General features: G+C 38.6%; 1 protein-coding gene across 1 annotated transcript in view; it reads left to right on the plus strand.

Moving 5' to 3' along the window:
• Positions 1 to 13212, plus strand: part of LOC124776259 (integrin beta-PS-like) — a 255767-nt gene extending 242555 nt beyond the window's left edge. The window contains exons 14-15 of the mRNA XM_047251151.1: positions 5817 to 5956; positions 12877 to 13212. Coding sequence (XP_047107107.1) covers positions 5817 to 5956; positions 12877 to 12942 — 206 coding nt within the window. The 3' untranslated portion in view covers positions 12943 to 13212. The remainder of the gene's footprint in view (positions 1 to 5816; positions 5957 to 12876) is intronic.
• The last annotated feature ends 3936 nt before the right edge of the window (positions 13213 to 17148 follow it).

The raw sequence follows: 17148 nt of genomic DNA on the forward strand, positions 1-17148 counted from the left end.
TAATCCTTCTTCATGGTCACCTTGCATATCTGACTTGGTTCAATCACAGAAACACAATATATCTCAATAACTTATAAAAAATGTGGTGGAGTAGAAGACAATCTACTCTCTTCAGAGAAATTCTTTAATACAATAAGAGGACTTATTGGTAACACATTCCTTTGAAACCACCTTAGAACAGCCTCCATTTAAGCTCCTCATATACTTTGGTAATTTGTTAAAATTTGTCCATGTTTGATAGTGTCTGTTGCCTGTGCCTTTCCTCTTGTGCCTTTCTGGGGGATAACCACAACCTCTCCTACAACTATAAATATTTACGTCTTTGCTCAAACTGCTGTATTGCTTCTATCTTAAAATTAGCTGTATAGTTGTAGAAATGGATAGTGAAGGGCATGTAAATAATTTCTTACTCTTGAATATGCCTTTACATGACTCATTGTACCAGAAATTGCACATTCCCAATTGCATTTATTTGTAGGTTAATTGCACTCTTAATATGATTGGATGCAGCATGCCCTCATACTTCAGTTCCATATGAGTTGTATGGGTACACTGCTCTCTCTCTCTCTCTCTCTCTCTCTCTCTCTCTCTCTCTCTCTCTATCTATCTTTCTCATTTGCTCATAATACAGAAATTGTTACATTATTCTCATTGCACAAACTGGCATAAAAGATCCATTTAATGTTCCCAACCCTGTTTAACATTGTATGAAGGAAGACTGTTTCATCATCAAATTCTGTTTCTGTACAGTCATCAGGTACAACATTCCACTGCACTTGATGATTTAGTGGAAAGTATATTTGACTTGTTTTGCTATAATTTAAGTTTAAGAAATTACTTTTCAAATAATACCTCAAGCCATTTAAGTCACCAGAACAATTCAGCAACAGATCATTTTCATTTTGTCCCAGGCTAACAGCTGTTGTGTCATCTTTGTAGTTAAATATCTTTCTACTGTGCAGTGTGAGTAGATCCCAAAACCAAGCTTTTGAGGCACAGCCCACATCACTGTAGCTAGACTGCTTAATAATACTAGCTTTTCAGTGTTCTGTATGTGTCACCTGATACCTGTCTTGTAAGTAAGGTTGTAGGAGACATTTAGCTATTCATCTGAGAACATAAGTTTCCATCTTATTAAGTAGCATCTCATGAGACAGTGCATTAAATCCATCTGATAAATAGGAATAAACATGTCACCCTTTCTTTGTCATCTAATTTCATTAATGTTGTATGTGCTAGATCACATATGGCAGATAAAGTTGAGCAACATTTTCTAAATCCATGTCATTTTTCTTGTAACATGGTTTCTTTGACAAGCTCAGTGTAATAATTTTTAAAATATAGTACTTAGATTGAAATTAAGCTAATTGGTTGCTAGTTTTCAATTTTGTCAGTGTGCACTGGCTTGACTGCTTTATTTAAACTTTTATTGAATGGAAGAACTAGAATAGGCACATGTAAACATCTACATCTATTTAAAATGACCGAGGAAATTTTATTTTGCATTTTATTTGTGTTTGTCTCTATTTTAGGTGTTTCTCTTTCATGCATATACAATGAGTTTTATCAGGATGAGAGTTCATACCAAAGCCTCCTGAATTAATGAAACAAAAATCAATCCCAGAGGGCCATGAGATGTCAAATGGCTGCTGTGTCATCCATTGCCACTGATATCATCTGGATGCAGTGTAGGGGGGTGTTACATGGGGTCAGCACACTGATTACCCAACTATTACTTGGCATCACATGGCTGAGTGGGAATTAATAAAATGGTTATTAAATGTGTTAATGGTTATACAAGTATCTTTAACATTAATACTCTCATTCTTTGTTGTATGTTGTTAATGCTGGTCTTTGAGAGGTAGACAGACATGTTGAAAAAAGACTGCTTCACATTATCAGCCTTCAGACTAAGTCTTTCATCAAATACACACACACACACACACACACACACACACACACACACACACACACACACACAGAGAGAGAGAGAGAGAGAGAGAGAGAGAGAGAGAGAGAGAGAGAGAGAGACAGACAGACAGAGACAGAGACACTGTCACCTCCCTGAACTAAGGCCTGACTGTGACTGCAGCTGAGATGAGTTGGTTAGCGATGTTTCCTGGGGTGGGCAGCAGGGGTGCTGAGGAAATGTGAGCTGAGGAAGGGGAGGAATAGTGGAGAAATGCTTAGTGCTACCGATGGGAGCATGTAGGAATGTTGGAGAGACAGGACAGCTGGCTGATAGGGGATAGGTGCAATATTAAGAGGCTGGGGGGAGGGGTGGGGGAGGATTAGATTAGATTAGATTAATACTAGTTCCATGGATCATGAATACGATATTTCGTAATGATGTGGAACGAGTCAAATTTTCCAATACATGACATAATTAAGTTAATTTAACAACATACTTAAGTTAATATAACAACTTTTTTATTTTTTTGTTTTTTATTTTTTTATTTTTTTAATAATTTTTTTGTTTGTTTGTTTTTTTTCCTTTTTTTTTCTTAATTTATATCTAAAAATTCCTCTATGGAGTAGAAGGAGTTGTCATTCAGAAATTCTTTTAATTTCTTCTTAAATGCTTGTTGGTTATCTGTCAGACTTTTGATACTATTTGGTAAGTGACCAAAGACTTTAGTGGCAGTATAATTCACCCCTTTCTGTGCCAAAGTTAGATTTAATCTTGAATAGTGAACATCATCCTTTCTCCTAGTATTGTAGTTATGCACACTGCTATTAACTTTTGAATTGGGTTTGGTTGTTAATAACAAATTTCATAAGAGAGTATATATACTGAGAAGCTACTGTGAATATCCCTAGATCCTTAAATAAATGTCTGCAGGATGATCTTGGGTGGACTCCAGCTACTATTCTGATTACACACTTTTGTGCAATAAATACTTTATCCCTCAGTGATGAATTACCCCAAAATATGATGCCATATGAAAGCAATGAGTGAAAATAGGTGTAGTAAGCTAATTTGCTAAGACGTTTATCACCAAAATTTGCAATGACCCTTATTGCATAAGTAGCTGAACTCAAACGTTTCAGCAGATCATCAATGTGTTTCTTCCAATTTAATCTCTCATCAATGGACACACCTAAAAATTTGGAATATTCTACCTTAGCTATATGCTTTTGATTAAGGTCTATATTTATTAATGGCATCATACCATTCACTGTACGGAACTGTATGTACTGTGTCTTATCAAAATTCAGCGAGAGTCCGTTTACAAGGAACCACTTAGTAATTTTCCGAAAGACAGTATTGATAATTTCATCAGTTAATTCTTGTTTGTCAGGAGTGATTACTATACTTGTATCATCAGCAAAGAGAACTAACTTTGCCTATTCATGAATATAGAATGGCAAGTCATTAATATATATTAAGAACAACAAAGGACCCAAGACTGACCCTTGTGGAACCCCATTCTTGATAGTTCCCCAGTTTGAGGAATGTGCTGATCTTTGCATATTATGAGAACAGCTTATTTCAACTTTCTGCACTCCTCCAGTTAGGTACGGATTAAACCATTTGTGCACTGTCCCATTCATGCCACAATTCTTGAGTTTGTCTAGCAGAATTTCATGATTTACACAATCAAAAGCCTTTGAGAGATCACAAAAAATCCCAATGGGTGGTGTTCAGTTATTCAGATCATTCAAAATTTGATTGGTGAAAGCATATATGGCATTTTCTGTTGAAAAACCTTTCTGGAAACCAAACTGACATTTTGTTAGTACTTCATTTTTACAGATATGTAAAGCTGCTCTTGAAGGGCTGGATAAGAGTGAAACAGAGAAAGGAAAAGCACTGTGGGGGAACAAGGAAGGGGATAGGCAGGTGAAATGGTTTAGTAAAGGTTAAGGCCAATGAGGTATGGGAATGTAAGGAGGGTTCCCAGCTGCACAATTCGGAAAAATTGGTGTTGGTGGGATGAATTCAGATGGCACAGGGTGTGAAGCAGTCATTGTGTTGGGCAGCATGATCAGCTACTGGGTGGTCCAATTGTCTCTTGGCCACAATCTGACACTGGCCATTCATGCAGACTGATTTGTTAGTGGTCACACTCATGCAGAATGCAGCACAGTGGTTTGCAGCTAAGTTGGTAGACACCATGGTCACTTTCACATGCATTGATGGGGTAGGAGATGCCTGCAACAGGAATGAAGCAGTTGGTAGCAGGATGGTGCATGGGAGAAGTCTTGTATCCACAGTAGGTCTGTTGAAGGGATATGAGCGATGGGGCAAGGGGTAGAGAGAAGGAATTGAATAGGATATTGCATATGTTAGGTTAGTGACAGAATACCACAGTGGGAGGGGTGAGGAGAATGGTGGGAAGCGTTTTTGCCATTTCAGGGCACAGAATCAGAAATCTCCTTTTCTCTATAGAAAAAAAGAAAGGAATGAATTGGAACAGAATAGTTGCAGAAGTATAGAGAGAAATGGGGAGGCTTATGTGCAAAAATAAAGACCCAATCAGTGGCTGTAAACTGTTCTTGATGATAATGCTGATGTTGATAATGATGGTTAATGTCTGTGTAAATTAAATTTTTCAAGATGCTGAACTTGTTGCCTAATTTAATCAATTTCAGTTTCTTAAATCCTCATAATCTAAATTTCTACCTTCTTGCTTGATGAGTCTGCTGTTTTTTAGCCCTGTATCTTGTTTTCACTCATTGTCTTAAAATTTTATGACAACTTCAAATTGGAAGGTACATAATTATTACATTCCATTCTATATTTTTCTAATTCAGTATTTATTTATCTACTCTAAAAGTAACACTGTACATCAGGAGCATCACAAAACAGACACCAACAAATCTTCCTCAATCTATGCTAGAATATACAGTACACAACCAACATTGTTGGTAAAAAGGAGCTCACATTTTAGTGGAGGTTTTTGTTTTTGCTGGAACACTGCATTTCTGGAATATTTAACCTGTTCAACATTAGCAAGCATACAGCAATAATTAAATTAAACAAATAAACAGAACAATAAATAAATACTATCATGAACATAGCTTGCTCGGTAGTTCATTATAAACAGTATTGTTTCTCTAAAGAATATGACTGTCTAAAATGGAACTACAACTAATTGAATATAGGGAGAAAATGTGCACTTGCTTGCAGGAGATGCACACATAAACTGACAGAATGACTGGCTTTTGGTGTATTCAATTTGTTCAGCTCACAAAACCAAGAAATCTGGAACTATGGGAAAATGATGTACCAAGAACAAAATAAGAAAGTCATACAAAGTCAGTCTATGTTCTTTTTTCACTTGTTCTGCCTGTCATGTCTCACATAACCCACAGTGACATACTCAAATGTAACACATTTGTGAAATGTTTGTATCCTTTAAAGTGTGTATTTCAAGACTATATGAAACCATGGATTTCTTCTTCAGTGAGCATGATTAAAACTGTAAAATGTGTTTTAAGCTACACCTGGGTGCAGGTTTAAAATAGAACAGAACTGCTAAGATTGTCTTTCTACTTGTGTTTGATTGAGAGAAGTTAGATTTGATATAATCAATAGAAAAACAAATGTAATTTAATTTGTTTTGTGCTTTAGTTCAATTACTGTCAGAAAGACTTATAATTAATCCTGAGATCTTATATATATTTAGTTATTGTACTGAAATAAGAATTACTTACAAAATGAATACAGTTATTGTGGTAAATTATACTTTACTGAATTTTCTTTAAAACTTTTCTCTCTCTTTGGCAGATGTAAATGGGTGATATAATGACAACATGTGGTGTTCAGCTAGAAACTATATATGAGGTGACTAAATGTTATTTATTTTTAGGTGTCATTCTTGGTGTTATTGGAAGCATAGTGTTCATCGGACTGCTGACTCTTATCATATGGAAAATAGTAACCTCTATACATGATGAACGAGAGTATTCAAAATTTGAAAAAGAAAGAGCACAAGCTAAATTCAGTCGTGTAAGTATGAGTTCAAAATATAACATCTCTAGAGAGTGGATGTTTGTGATGCTATGGTCACTAACAATTGAAAATAGCATTATTTTATGATAAATGCAAGCAATGTACATTCCAGCAGAAAGGGAAAAACTAAATATGAAAAATATGTTGCTTATATTATCTGCTACACTAACATAAAACACAAATGCCAATTTACTACAAAATATGTTTTGCAAATAACTTGTAACTTCCAATAATTTACAAAAGTATATAAGATATGCACTGAAATTGGGGTTCGATGATATTTTTTTCATACTACTGCTAATATTGTATAAAATACAGATGTTAATTATAACTGATCCTAAAGCACAGAATACATTTTTTGTGCCACTCAGTGTGCAGAAATATGCAATTTATAATGAGTCATCTATGACTTCCAGTACACTTAATATTGAAGCATGTCTAAATTTTATGTGAATTTAAAGCAATGGAAACTCCAGGTAGAAATATCAACAATGTAGGAAAAGATAGATTGCTACTTACTGTAAAGGAGACATGCCAAGTTGCAGACAGGCACAATGAAAAGACACTTACATGTAGCTTTCAGCCACAGCCGTCGTCAGTAAGAGAGACACACACATAACATTCACGACTGCCAACTGCAGCATCTCACACCGGAATGCAACATCATGTGGGATGCAAGCAGCAATCTGGAGGGGGTGGGGAAGGAGATGAGGAAGGGATAGTAGTGTACGGGTGGGGAGAGAGACAAACACTGCCTGGTGGAGTGTGCAGGTACTGTACTCCAACAGGTGCAGTGTCAGAAGGTTGTGGGGCAGGAAGGTGGGGAGAAAAGGAACAAAACCTATGGTAATATATTGTCCCTCACCCTCATCCAACAGTTTCCACCCCTTTGTCCTATCATTTCCTCCACATTCTTGTCTCCAACCCTGCCCCACAACCTCCTGACACTGTGTCTTTTGGAGTCTAGTACCTGCATACTCCACCAGACAGTGTTCGCCTCTCTCCTCACGTGTACGTTACTATCTCTTCCCCTTCCCCTTCCCCTTCCCCTTCCCCTTCCCCTTCCCCTTCCCCTTCCCCTTCCCCTTCCCCTTCCCCTTCCCCTTCCCCTTCCCCTTCCCCTTCCCCTTTGCTTTCACTGTCCCCACCCCTCTATAGATTGCTGCTTGCATCCCACGTGATGTTGCATTCCAGGCTGAGATGCTAGAGTTGGCGGTCATGGGTGCAACAGGTATGCTTGCTTGCTTGTGTGTGTGTGTGTGTGTGTGTGTGTGTGTGTGTGTGTGTGTGTGTGTGTGTGTGTGTGTGTTTACTGACAAAGGCTGTAGCTGAAAGCTGCATGTAAGTGTCTTTTAATCATCCATGTCTGCAACTTGACATGTCCTCTTTATGGGAAGTAGCAATCTATTTTTTCCAACTTTTTTTTGTGATTCTTTTTATCCTAGAATTGAAACAAATTTATCTGACACCTGTGATTTTACTCAGATACAAAGGAAACACCTGAAATCAACTTATATATGTAACTATAAGTAAATAAGCTCACAAAATGCACAGAGTTTGCACTTAGCTGTTTTCATGACACCTTCTACTCTAGAAGACCAAAGATGAACACAATAATGTCAGTGTACCTCTCTCTCTCTCTCTCTCTCTCTCTCTCTCTCTCTCTCTCTCTCTCTCTCACACACACACACACACACACACACACACACACACACACACACACACACACACACACACAAACAGAAACACACAGAAAGTGTGGGGCACTATGAAGCATGTCTTTCACTAGGGGCTGCTAAGAAAGATTCTTGTGGATGAGCCTCATACTCTACACAGAATAAAGTACACAGAATTGGAGTGTGCAGAATTACTTTTTATTTCAAGCAACACACATACAGGTTACCAAGCATGACATACACCACAGTCAGTTGATTGATTGATTGTCCTCCCCCCTCCCTCTACACTCTCCCATAATGGGAAGCACTTGGAATGTGAGGAAATGAATTTTATTTGCCATCCAGCTGTTGTGCTCACTGTGGGCCGAGCATCTGTGCAGCTTGAAGCTGCAATGGTACAACTGCTGACTGATGGAGGGGGATGGGGGGTAGCTGCATGTGAAGTCTGCACAAGTGTCTGAGTGTGGTGAGGCTTCCATGGCATCAGCATGGTGCCTTGTGGGGGTGAATATAGGACTAATGCTGGCTTAACTCACTCATAGCAAACCTTTATGGTTTTGCAGTTTTGTGTCATCTCTGTGGTGTTGTCTCCTCATCACAACTCTGGAAAGTGACTAGTGTACAATGCTTAGAGGAGCAATTTAATGAGCCCTGTGTGGAGCAAGAATTGTTCAAAGCTTTGTGAACAACAGTAGGGAGTTTGCCATGGTGCAAAGCAGGTGGGAGTTGGATCTTGGCTATGTAGTCTTGGAGGTGTTGCGTTAACTGTGGCAGTTCCACTGCAGATGGTACCAGTGCAGTTGCTAGATAGGCTGCCAGAGTGCATAACAGATCTCCCTGCACAATTTCTGCTAACAGTGTTCCAGTATGTGGCAGATTCCAGTTGCCAGCCTGATCTCTAGTGACATGGAGGGGGCGACCGAATCATGCTATCCAGGTGTTGACAAAGGTCTTGCTGTTGTCTGGGCAGATATGTCTGTGCCAGGTGTAGCTTCTGCCCAATGAGTACATCTGCCCACCCCTATGAAACAAAATCTGTAAGCATTCACAGGTAGAAGCGGGCCTATGAGTTTGATGTGGACATGGCTGAATCTTGCTGGAAAGCACTGAAACTGCTGGATGTCAACATGTACATGTTGTCCCTCTTTGCATTGCTGGCACTGAAAACAAGAATGTGCCAATACACAGGCATCTTTTTAATCAGTGACTACACAAAAAGGATGATTCATAACTTGATGATCAGGTTTTCTCTTGGATGTGACAGATTGTGAAACACTGTTGAAAGATGGTTTGTGGCAACTTGATACAACGTAGGTCCTTGGCTTCTTCCAAGAGACATCACACCATAATGTCAACATAGTGTCTGACATTGGTGAGTCACAATCCTGTCAGGGGGTTTGTCCTGTAAATTCTATAGTTTGTACTCTACAGTGCAGTCTTTGTTGTCCATGGGGTTTGCCAAACCAAACCTCAGATGCACAAAAAATAACTGACCATGATGTTTTCTGCTCTTTTTATGTGGCACACATCAATTGTAATTTGGCTGACGAACTATGTCTGAACTATCATGGGGGAGCACTTCTCACCATTGTTTGGGAAAGTAGAGACTGTTGGTTTGTGGTCAGTATAAACTACCCCGGGACAAGCTTCAAACTGTGGTCAGAAATCAGTAACAGAAAGTAGTTCTCTCTCTCTTGTTGTGCCACTGCTGTTGTACTGGTTGCAACTTTTTTGGGAGAAAAAAAGTAGTGGATGCCAATGTTGGTTGATCTGTTGGTGAACTGATCTACAGCTGCTCCTATTGCATTTTGGATAGTATGTACAATGATTGACAGAGTGCAGATAGGACTGAGGAGCAAGGAACACTGCACTAGTTAGGCTCAGCTAAGGGTTACAGAAAGTTCTTTTTCCATCTTCAGAGTCCACTCAAGAGATCATCAGCCTGTGATTGAGCAGCAGTTGTATAGCCATTGTTGCTGGAAGGTAGTGGAAATAAAAGATCATTCTCAGGAAATATCGTAGCTGCTGGTAGTCGGTCTGCTTCAAAAGGGCTTTCAGAGCTGCTATCTTCTCCTATAACAGAAATCTGCAATCTGCTGGAACTACATATCCAGGAAGGGCACTTCTGCTTTGCTGATGATGCATCTAGAATCATTTAAATATTGTGCTGTACTTATGCATCCATTGATGCACTGTCTGCACATCTCATTTACATAGCTGCGTGTTTAGTGAGAACACTAGGACGTCGTTAGGGTATGTAAAGGAAAACACAAGTCCTAACACTCCATCCACAAGATTTTTCTGTGCATGTGCCATATTTTTCAGACCAAATGGCACAAATAAAAATTTAAATAGGCTGTAGAGTGTAATTGCTGCTATCTCCAGAATGCCACAGGGCACCACAGTTGCACTGTGCAACACATTTAAAGGATCAGTTTTTTGAAAACCTATAACTGCCTTCCATTTTAATGCGGAAATTTGAAATTTAGCTCAAAGATGCCTAAAACCATTTTTTATCACCCTTGAACTCACTGTCACTTCAGACAGCAAGTGTTGACACTTGGGGGAAAAAAATAAAAAATAAAAAAACCTGAGTTTAGAAGTTCACATGAGGTATAAAAAATTGCCACCAAATTTCACCACAATTCTACCCAGCACTGTTGTGGATGTGTCACACAATGTGGAAGTCATCACACCCCCTCTTACTCACACATCACCCCTTCTTTTGAAGCCTGCGCAATGGAAGTGAGAACCACAATGCTCAGTGTAGAATTTCGTATGGGCGGCTGAATAACACTTCAGAAACACTGCCACTCAGAATCAACACAAGAAGGCATCAGAAGACAGCTTAAAGGATGTTGATGAAGCCACCCTTGCTTTGGGGCATTGATTCTCACATTTTTGTTGTCAAAACTCAATTCACAGTGCAGTGAGCAACAGGATGACACCCTTGACAAAGTTTAATGCTGTTTACACCTTCCCGTATGATTCAGCCTTCTCTAAGGGTACTGTGAGGCTGCAGTGCAATTGAATGTGATCTAACCCCTTTGGAGTGTAGTGAAACTGCAATTTTTGCTCTGGTATTATTAAAAAAGAAAAAAAATAACAAATGTGATTCAAAGCTGCAAAGGATTTTTATGCTTTTTCAGCCCTCCTCTTCTGTGCACTCATGTGGTGTAATCACAGTGGGAGGGGGAAGGATGCAACATTGACACATGTGTGAATAAAATGCAAAGGGCCTCTCTAATACCCCACCAGTGCAATAACACCCTCAGTGCCACCAACATGACATTATTAAGCACTTTAAAATGTAACTGTACAGAGATTTTGACACCTATTCAGCTGACTGTGCTCTGCTGTTGTATTACTGCTTGAGAACAGGCAACCTTTTCGATGCCCCTTACATTCTGCATGCAGACTGTCAGTTTTGACTGAAAAGCGTGTGAAAATCAAAGACCAAAGGGAAGGGGAGGTTACATTCACACCCTTTATGCCACCTCCTAAGGTCTTTTCCTATCAGTTCTGAGGACCAGTGTGTATGAAATGTTTTCCTTAGCCATCCATAAGAAAACTGTGTGATTTCAATGTTGGGCATTGCAGTTCTGACATCCATCACAGAAGCATCAAAACAAGGAGTGAACTGTGCATAAGAGGGGGTGTGACACCCTTTCCATCATGTGACATATCCACAGTGGCATTGGACAAAATTGTGGTGAAATGTTTTGCCAGTGTGATATCATTAACCCACACAGCACCTCACATGAAGTTCTGAACTCTATCCTTTTCTTCAGATGTGTCAACATCTTGCACTTTGAAGTGTTAACATCTTGCACTTTGAAGTGTAACATGGTGCATGAAAAGATTTTCCATCTATGTGAACTAAAATTGCAGTTGGTTAGACTTGTAACTGCAAATATGGCATGAAAAAACCACTAGAGCCAATGGACACGCAGTTCATTTCTCCTGAGTGTGGTTGCAATGCTGAAGAATTCATCAACACAGTCAACATTTTCAAAACTGGCTTAACATCAACTCCTGGCGCAGCTGCAAGATAAAATACATAGCAGTGTGTAGTTGACATTGTTTGTGTTCACTGAATTGATGTGGGACTGTGCACTGTTTTTACATTCAGAAAGGGAGAATTCCAAAACGCATCCCATTATGAATTTGTTGAATCTTATCATTGATGGCTTGTGAGTTTCTCGCATTGTTGTGGCACCTGTCCACAAAATAAACTCTTAACCCATTCTACTTGTTTCTTCATTGTCATGGTCACTAATTATATAAGTGAGTCTTGTACCTCACGTAAAATACAGCACACAAAGTTAAAGTGTGCAGAATTAGTTTTTATTTTAAGCGACATACTCATTAATAAGCAAAAATAGGTAATTTGACTAATCAGAGTAACTTTAAAGATAACCATTTTATCTAAAGTAATACACCCTACAGTTGGTTGCCAGATCAATTATTTTCACATACTTATCATATATTCTGCAGCAATTGTAACTTGCAGACACTGATTTACCATGAAATATGTTACGTACATCGCTCATAAGTGCCAAACACTACTGATGCCATAATATGAAATACATTGCTTTGTGGCACTCAAGGACCAAAAATATATAATCTATCACAAAACAAACACAAGTTGTGATACATCAATGTGAAAATGATCTAGGTTTTCAAAGCAATTTTATCTGGAGTGTGATTTTACTTAGACACAAACAAAGTACTGGTAGTCAGTTTGTGTCTGTAAATAAAGGATGAAAAATGTGTACCAAAAATAAAATTGTAGAATCAATTTGTAGGACTAAAAAAAAAAAAAAAACATGGATCACAACAAAGCAGGTCTTCCACATGAGTCAGTTAACAGTGCGCTATAGTCTGCACAGTTCCATTTGTTTACAGGTACCAAATTCAAATATTATTTGTGTACTCATGTAGATTAAGAATCTGGAAAGTCATGTAACATTTTCATACTGTTTATTGAAGTTCATTGTGAAACTGCGCTATTCTTATGTTGGACCTTCATATTATTTTTCCCAGCTTTTTAAACAATGTGAGATGTATCATTTGTCAGAAAATTGGGTATTCAATAGTGTTCATGTTATTATTTGCATAGTAACTGATATATCAATTTTTTCCTGACAATATTTTTATTGTAGTGTAGGAACACTAAATAAAAGCAATAACTGTTTTTGCCCTCATGGTGATTCAGATGTTTTTTCTCTTTTTTTGCAGGATGACAACCCACTTTATGTAAAGGCAACAACAACTCATGTGAATCCTACATTTCATCCAAATTAACTGTAGTGGTTGTGAAATGGTTGTGACAGGCAGAAAATGTAAGCTGTGTAAATACTGATGCCTAGCTTTAGAGTGTAGCAGCTTCTTTGTGCTAAAAACACAAAATATGAAGAAAAGTACTGCACAGTCAAATGTTTATACATAGAAAACAGTGTAGATCAATTATTTTTTCAATTTCATTCATTGGATGAAAAATTAAAGTGTAAGGTAGATATGAGTAACTAGCTTATGGTTCTCAGCAGTTCTAAATGACATTGAAAATAAAATAATTTGTTACTTCAGTGACTTGAAGCATATTTTTTACTCCTCCTGGCATCAGGCATGAATTTCATCTTTTACCCCTTCTAGGGTAAATTTCATTTAATGATAACAGTGTTGTGTAAAAATTAAATAATCTTTACAGTACTTCTGACCTTTCCAAGTTTTATGACTCATAATGACATCACAGAATAGCTTCTATGGTACTAGAGGGAGCTGCACAGGGTAAAAACTCTAGAGGAAGACAGAGATGTGGATACATCCAGCAAATAATTGAGGAGGTAGGTCGCAAGTGCTGCTCCAAGATGAAAAGGTTGGCACAGGAAAGGAATTTGTAATGGACAGCATCAAACCAACCAGAAGACTGATGAATCAAGAGTGTATCACATTTTTTTTCAAACTGCTAAGCAGCAGTTACCCACATGAAAACTTCTTTGTTATGAAGGGTATGTTTTGTTGAAATCAAATTACACGTTTTTGCTTCAACAGATGTGCTTGCAGCAATTTTAACTCTTACTCCCTCTCTAATTATTTTTTCCCCTTTTTCTATTTGGTGGAAATGTTATACCCTGCAATTTTCTATTATTACTGGTCTGACTAACTGATAAGAAGCAGCTCACCAGTATTTAAGGATCTTAAGTTTTCCAAGAAGGAGCTTGGTTAGAGTCACAAGTGCGATGATCCAAAAATGTAAATCTCTAATTTGCACATGAACTACAACAAAGGTACTAGAAAAAGCTTACGAATAAGGTTAGTAAACTGCCCAGGATGCATTTGATGAAACCAAGTTGTTTGAAATGGTATCCAAGAAGTATTGAAATTTGTATTTTGTGCAGAGATTGTTGTTGGTTGTTGGTGAGCATGTATCCATTGTAGGATTTCAAAGAGCAGTATTTGAAACTTAAGGGAAACACTGCAGAAAGTTTTTGGTAAGATAGTTTTAGGTCAGGACAGGCTGGTACAAGCATTTCAAAAACAGGCAACCGTTGACTGCTGATAATGACTTTTTGAGTTGGCTGTCAACTAGCATTAACACCGGAAAATGTTCAGAAAGTGAGTGACCTAATTCCCCAGGATCACTGACGGGTGTCTGCAATTTCTTGAGAATAAGCTATGGTAAATGTGAAAGTAATCTGTATTGTGTCAGAAGAATTGAACACAAGAAGCATTATGCAAATTTTTTGCTACAACTGCTTCAAGGCAAACAAAAACAATGTGTGGAAGTTTACAAGGAACATAAATAAGTGCTTCAAGTACATCCAAACATTCATTTAAAGATTTTCACTGGTGATAAAAGTGGCATTTATGGCTTTGATTCCGAAAATAACCAGCACTCATTACAAAGGAAGAGTCCTTGGCCTCAGTGGTAGCACTGCTGCTTCCTGGTGTTTGACTCCTTGCTGTAATTTGTTTTAATGAGAAGTTTGAACTGATTGACACAAAACTGCATTAATTAGGTTGGTGCCTTCAAGATTTTTTGACACTCATAATAACATGATGATCAGTTTGACTATGGTAATTAATGATGAAACAATGGAAAATCTAGGATGGAATGTAACAATATTATGAGACGGAAAGTTGCTACTCACCATATAGCGCGCGCGCGCCCACACACACACACACACACACACACACACAACTGCAGTCTCAGGCAACTGAAATCACACTGCAAGCAGCAGGACCAGTGCATGATGGGAGTGGCGACTGGGTGGGGGAAAGCAGGAGGCTGGGGTGGGAAGGGGGAGGCATAGTATGGTGGGGATGGTGGACAGTGAAGTGTTGCAGGTTGGGCAGTGGGCAGTGGGCAGTGGAGTGGTGGGCAGGGGGTGGAGTGGGGGCGGGGGGGGGGGGGGGGAGGAGTGGAAAAGGAGAGGAATAGAGAGAAATAAAAAATTAATAATGTATATTCAGCATAGGCCATCACTTCTATTACACTATACAGGACTTGATAGTGGCAACATATATTCAATACAATTCTCGCTCTCCAATTCTGACTGACACATAGTATCAAGTTGGGTTTGTTTACATACTCACTGCATATAAAACCTGTTTAATTTTCATTATAAATTGAGCATATAATATTAACAAAATGAGTTATTTGCTCACCAGAAATCTCAATGTCATGTGTACTGTAGAGACAGAAAATTCTGTATCAGCTTTTAAATAAATTATTTTCAGCTAATCTAATTATTCCTTTGTCATTAGAAATTGGGAAATTACTCTGTGAACAATAAAGTTATGTAACTGAGCAGTATAATAGTAGCAAATGCAGGTACCCCTACCACGCCATGTCTCATTAATCCTCTTGGATCATACAGATAAATGTTACCAATGCTACCTGGATAATCCCATGGGTGGTAGGGGGAGGGGGGAGGGGGAAGGGGGGGGGGAGAATTATACATGTTGCCATTTGCTGATTGCATTTATGAGAATTATGTAACTATCTAATTTACCTTCATTTCTATGTTCTTATTCATTCTTAGACCTACTCCTACCTTATCCCTATTTTATTTTGTATTGATAAACCTGTACTCACCTCACTAGAAGTCCTGTTCTTCCTGTCACCACACTTTCACTAATTCTTTCCATATCTAACTTCTACATATTCATTTTGCTTTTTAAATTTTGTAACCATCTCCTATCCAATTAAGGTATCTAGCTTTCCACACTCCTACCCACAGCATATTGGTCTTATGTTTCCTGATGACAACATGCTCCCGAGTAGTACTTACATGGAGATCAGAATGAGGGACTATTTGCTTCCAGAATATTTTGATCAAGATGATGTGATCATCATTAAGCACTACAGTAGAGCTGCATGTTTTTGGGAAATACAACAGCTGTAATTTCCCCATTCTTTTAGATGTTCGCAGTACCAACATGACTATGTCATGTTGATTAATGTTACACAGCCAGATAAGTCAATAATCCAGACTGATACCCCTCTTCAGGAACCATATCTTAGTAAGGTCTCTCCACAGATACACTTCCACTGTGTTGGACCTACTGTATGGCTATACATAGATGAACCAAAACGTTATGACCACCTGTTTAATAACAAGTTTTTCCACATTCTAGACACAGTACAACAGAGAGTCTACTTAGCATGAATTCTACAAGTGCTTGGCAGGATTCCAGAAGTATTTGGCACTAGATGTCTATGCACAGGTCAAGCAATTCCCACACATTACAGGATGGTGGTTTACAGGCACGCAGCTGGCACCTGATATATGTTCCTATGAGTACAGGCACATTTGCTGGCCAAGACATCAATTTGAGTTCACTATTATGCCCCTGAAACCGATGTAGCACGATTCTGATTGTTGCAGCATGGACAGCCATCCTGTTGGAAGATGTCATCACCATTGGGGGATATTTCAAGTGTGAAGCAATGCAGGTGGTACACAATAATGTTCACTTAATTCACTGGTGTCGTGATGCATTCAGTTATCACCACAGATCCTATGGAAGGCCAACTCAATCTACCCCATAGCATAATTCTGTTCTACCAACTTGCATCTGTGGCATGGTGTGCATTTCATGCAGCCATTCACCCATTCAAAACCCGCATCCGGCCATCCTACTGTAGGTTTTCTGTGATTACCTTAAATAGCTTCAGGCAAGAGTCAGGATGGTTCCTTTGAAAGGGCATGGCCAACTTCCTTCCTCATCCTTCCATAATCCGATGGGATCAAAGAATTCACTGTTTGAGTCTGCTCCCCACCCCCTCCCCCCAAATTGACCGACAGTTACTGTTTTCTATTTGTCAAGTATGATGATAGCCAACTAAAGGATTTTCCTTGAAAACCATAGCTCGTCAGTTTTTGAGGAAGCTGGTCATGATTTACAGTGTCAAAGACTTTGGTAAGATCGCAAAAGATGCCTGACACACACATTCTATTATTGAGATAACTGCTAACTTTTGTGACCAATTCATTTATTGCATGG

The sequence above is a fragment of the Schistocerca piceifrons genome, chromosome 2 (assembly GCF_021461385.2).
Source record: "Schistocerca piceifrons isolate TAMUIC-IGC-003096 chromosome 2, iqSchPice1.1, whole genome shotgun sequence".
In the NCBI taxonomy this organism is placed as follows: Eukaryota; Metazoa; Arthropoda; class Insecta; order Orthoptera; family Acrididae; genus Schistocerca; species Schistocerca piceifrons.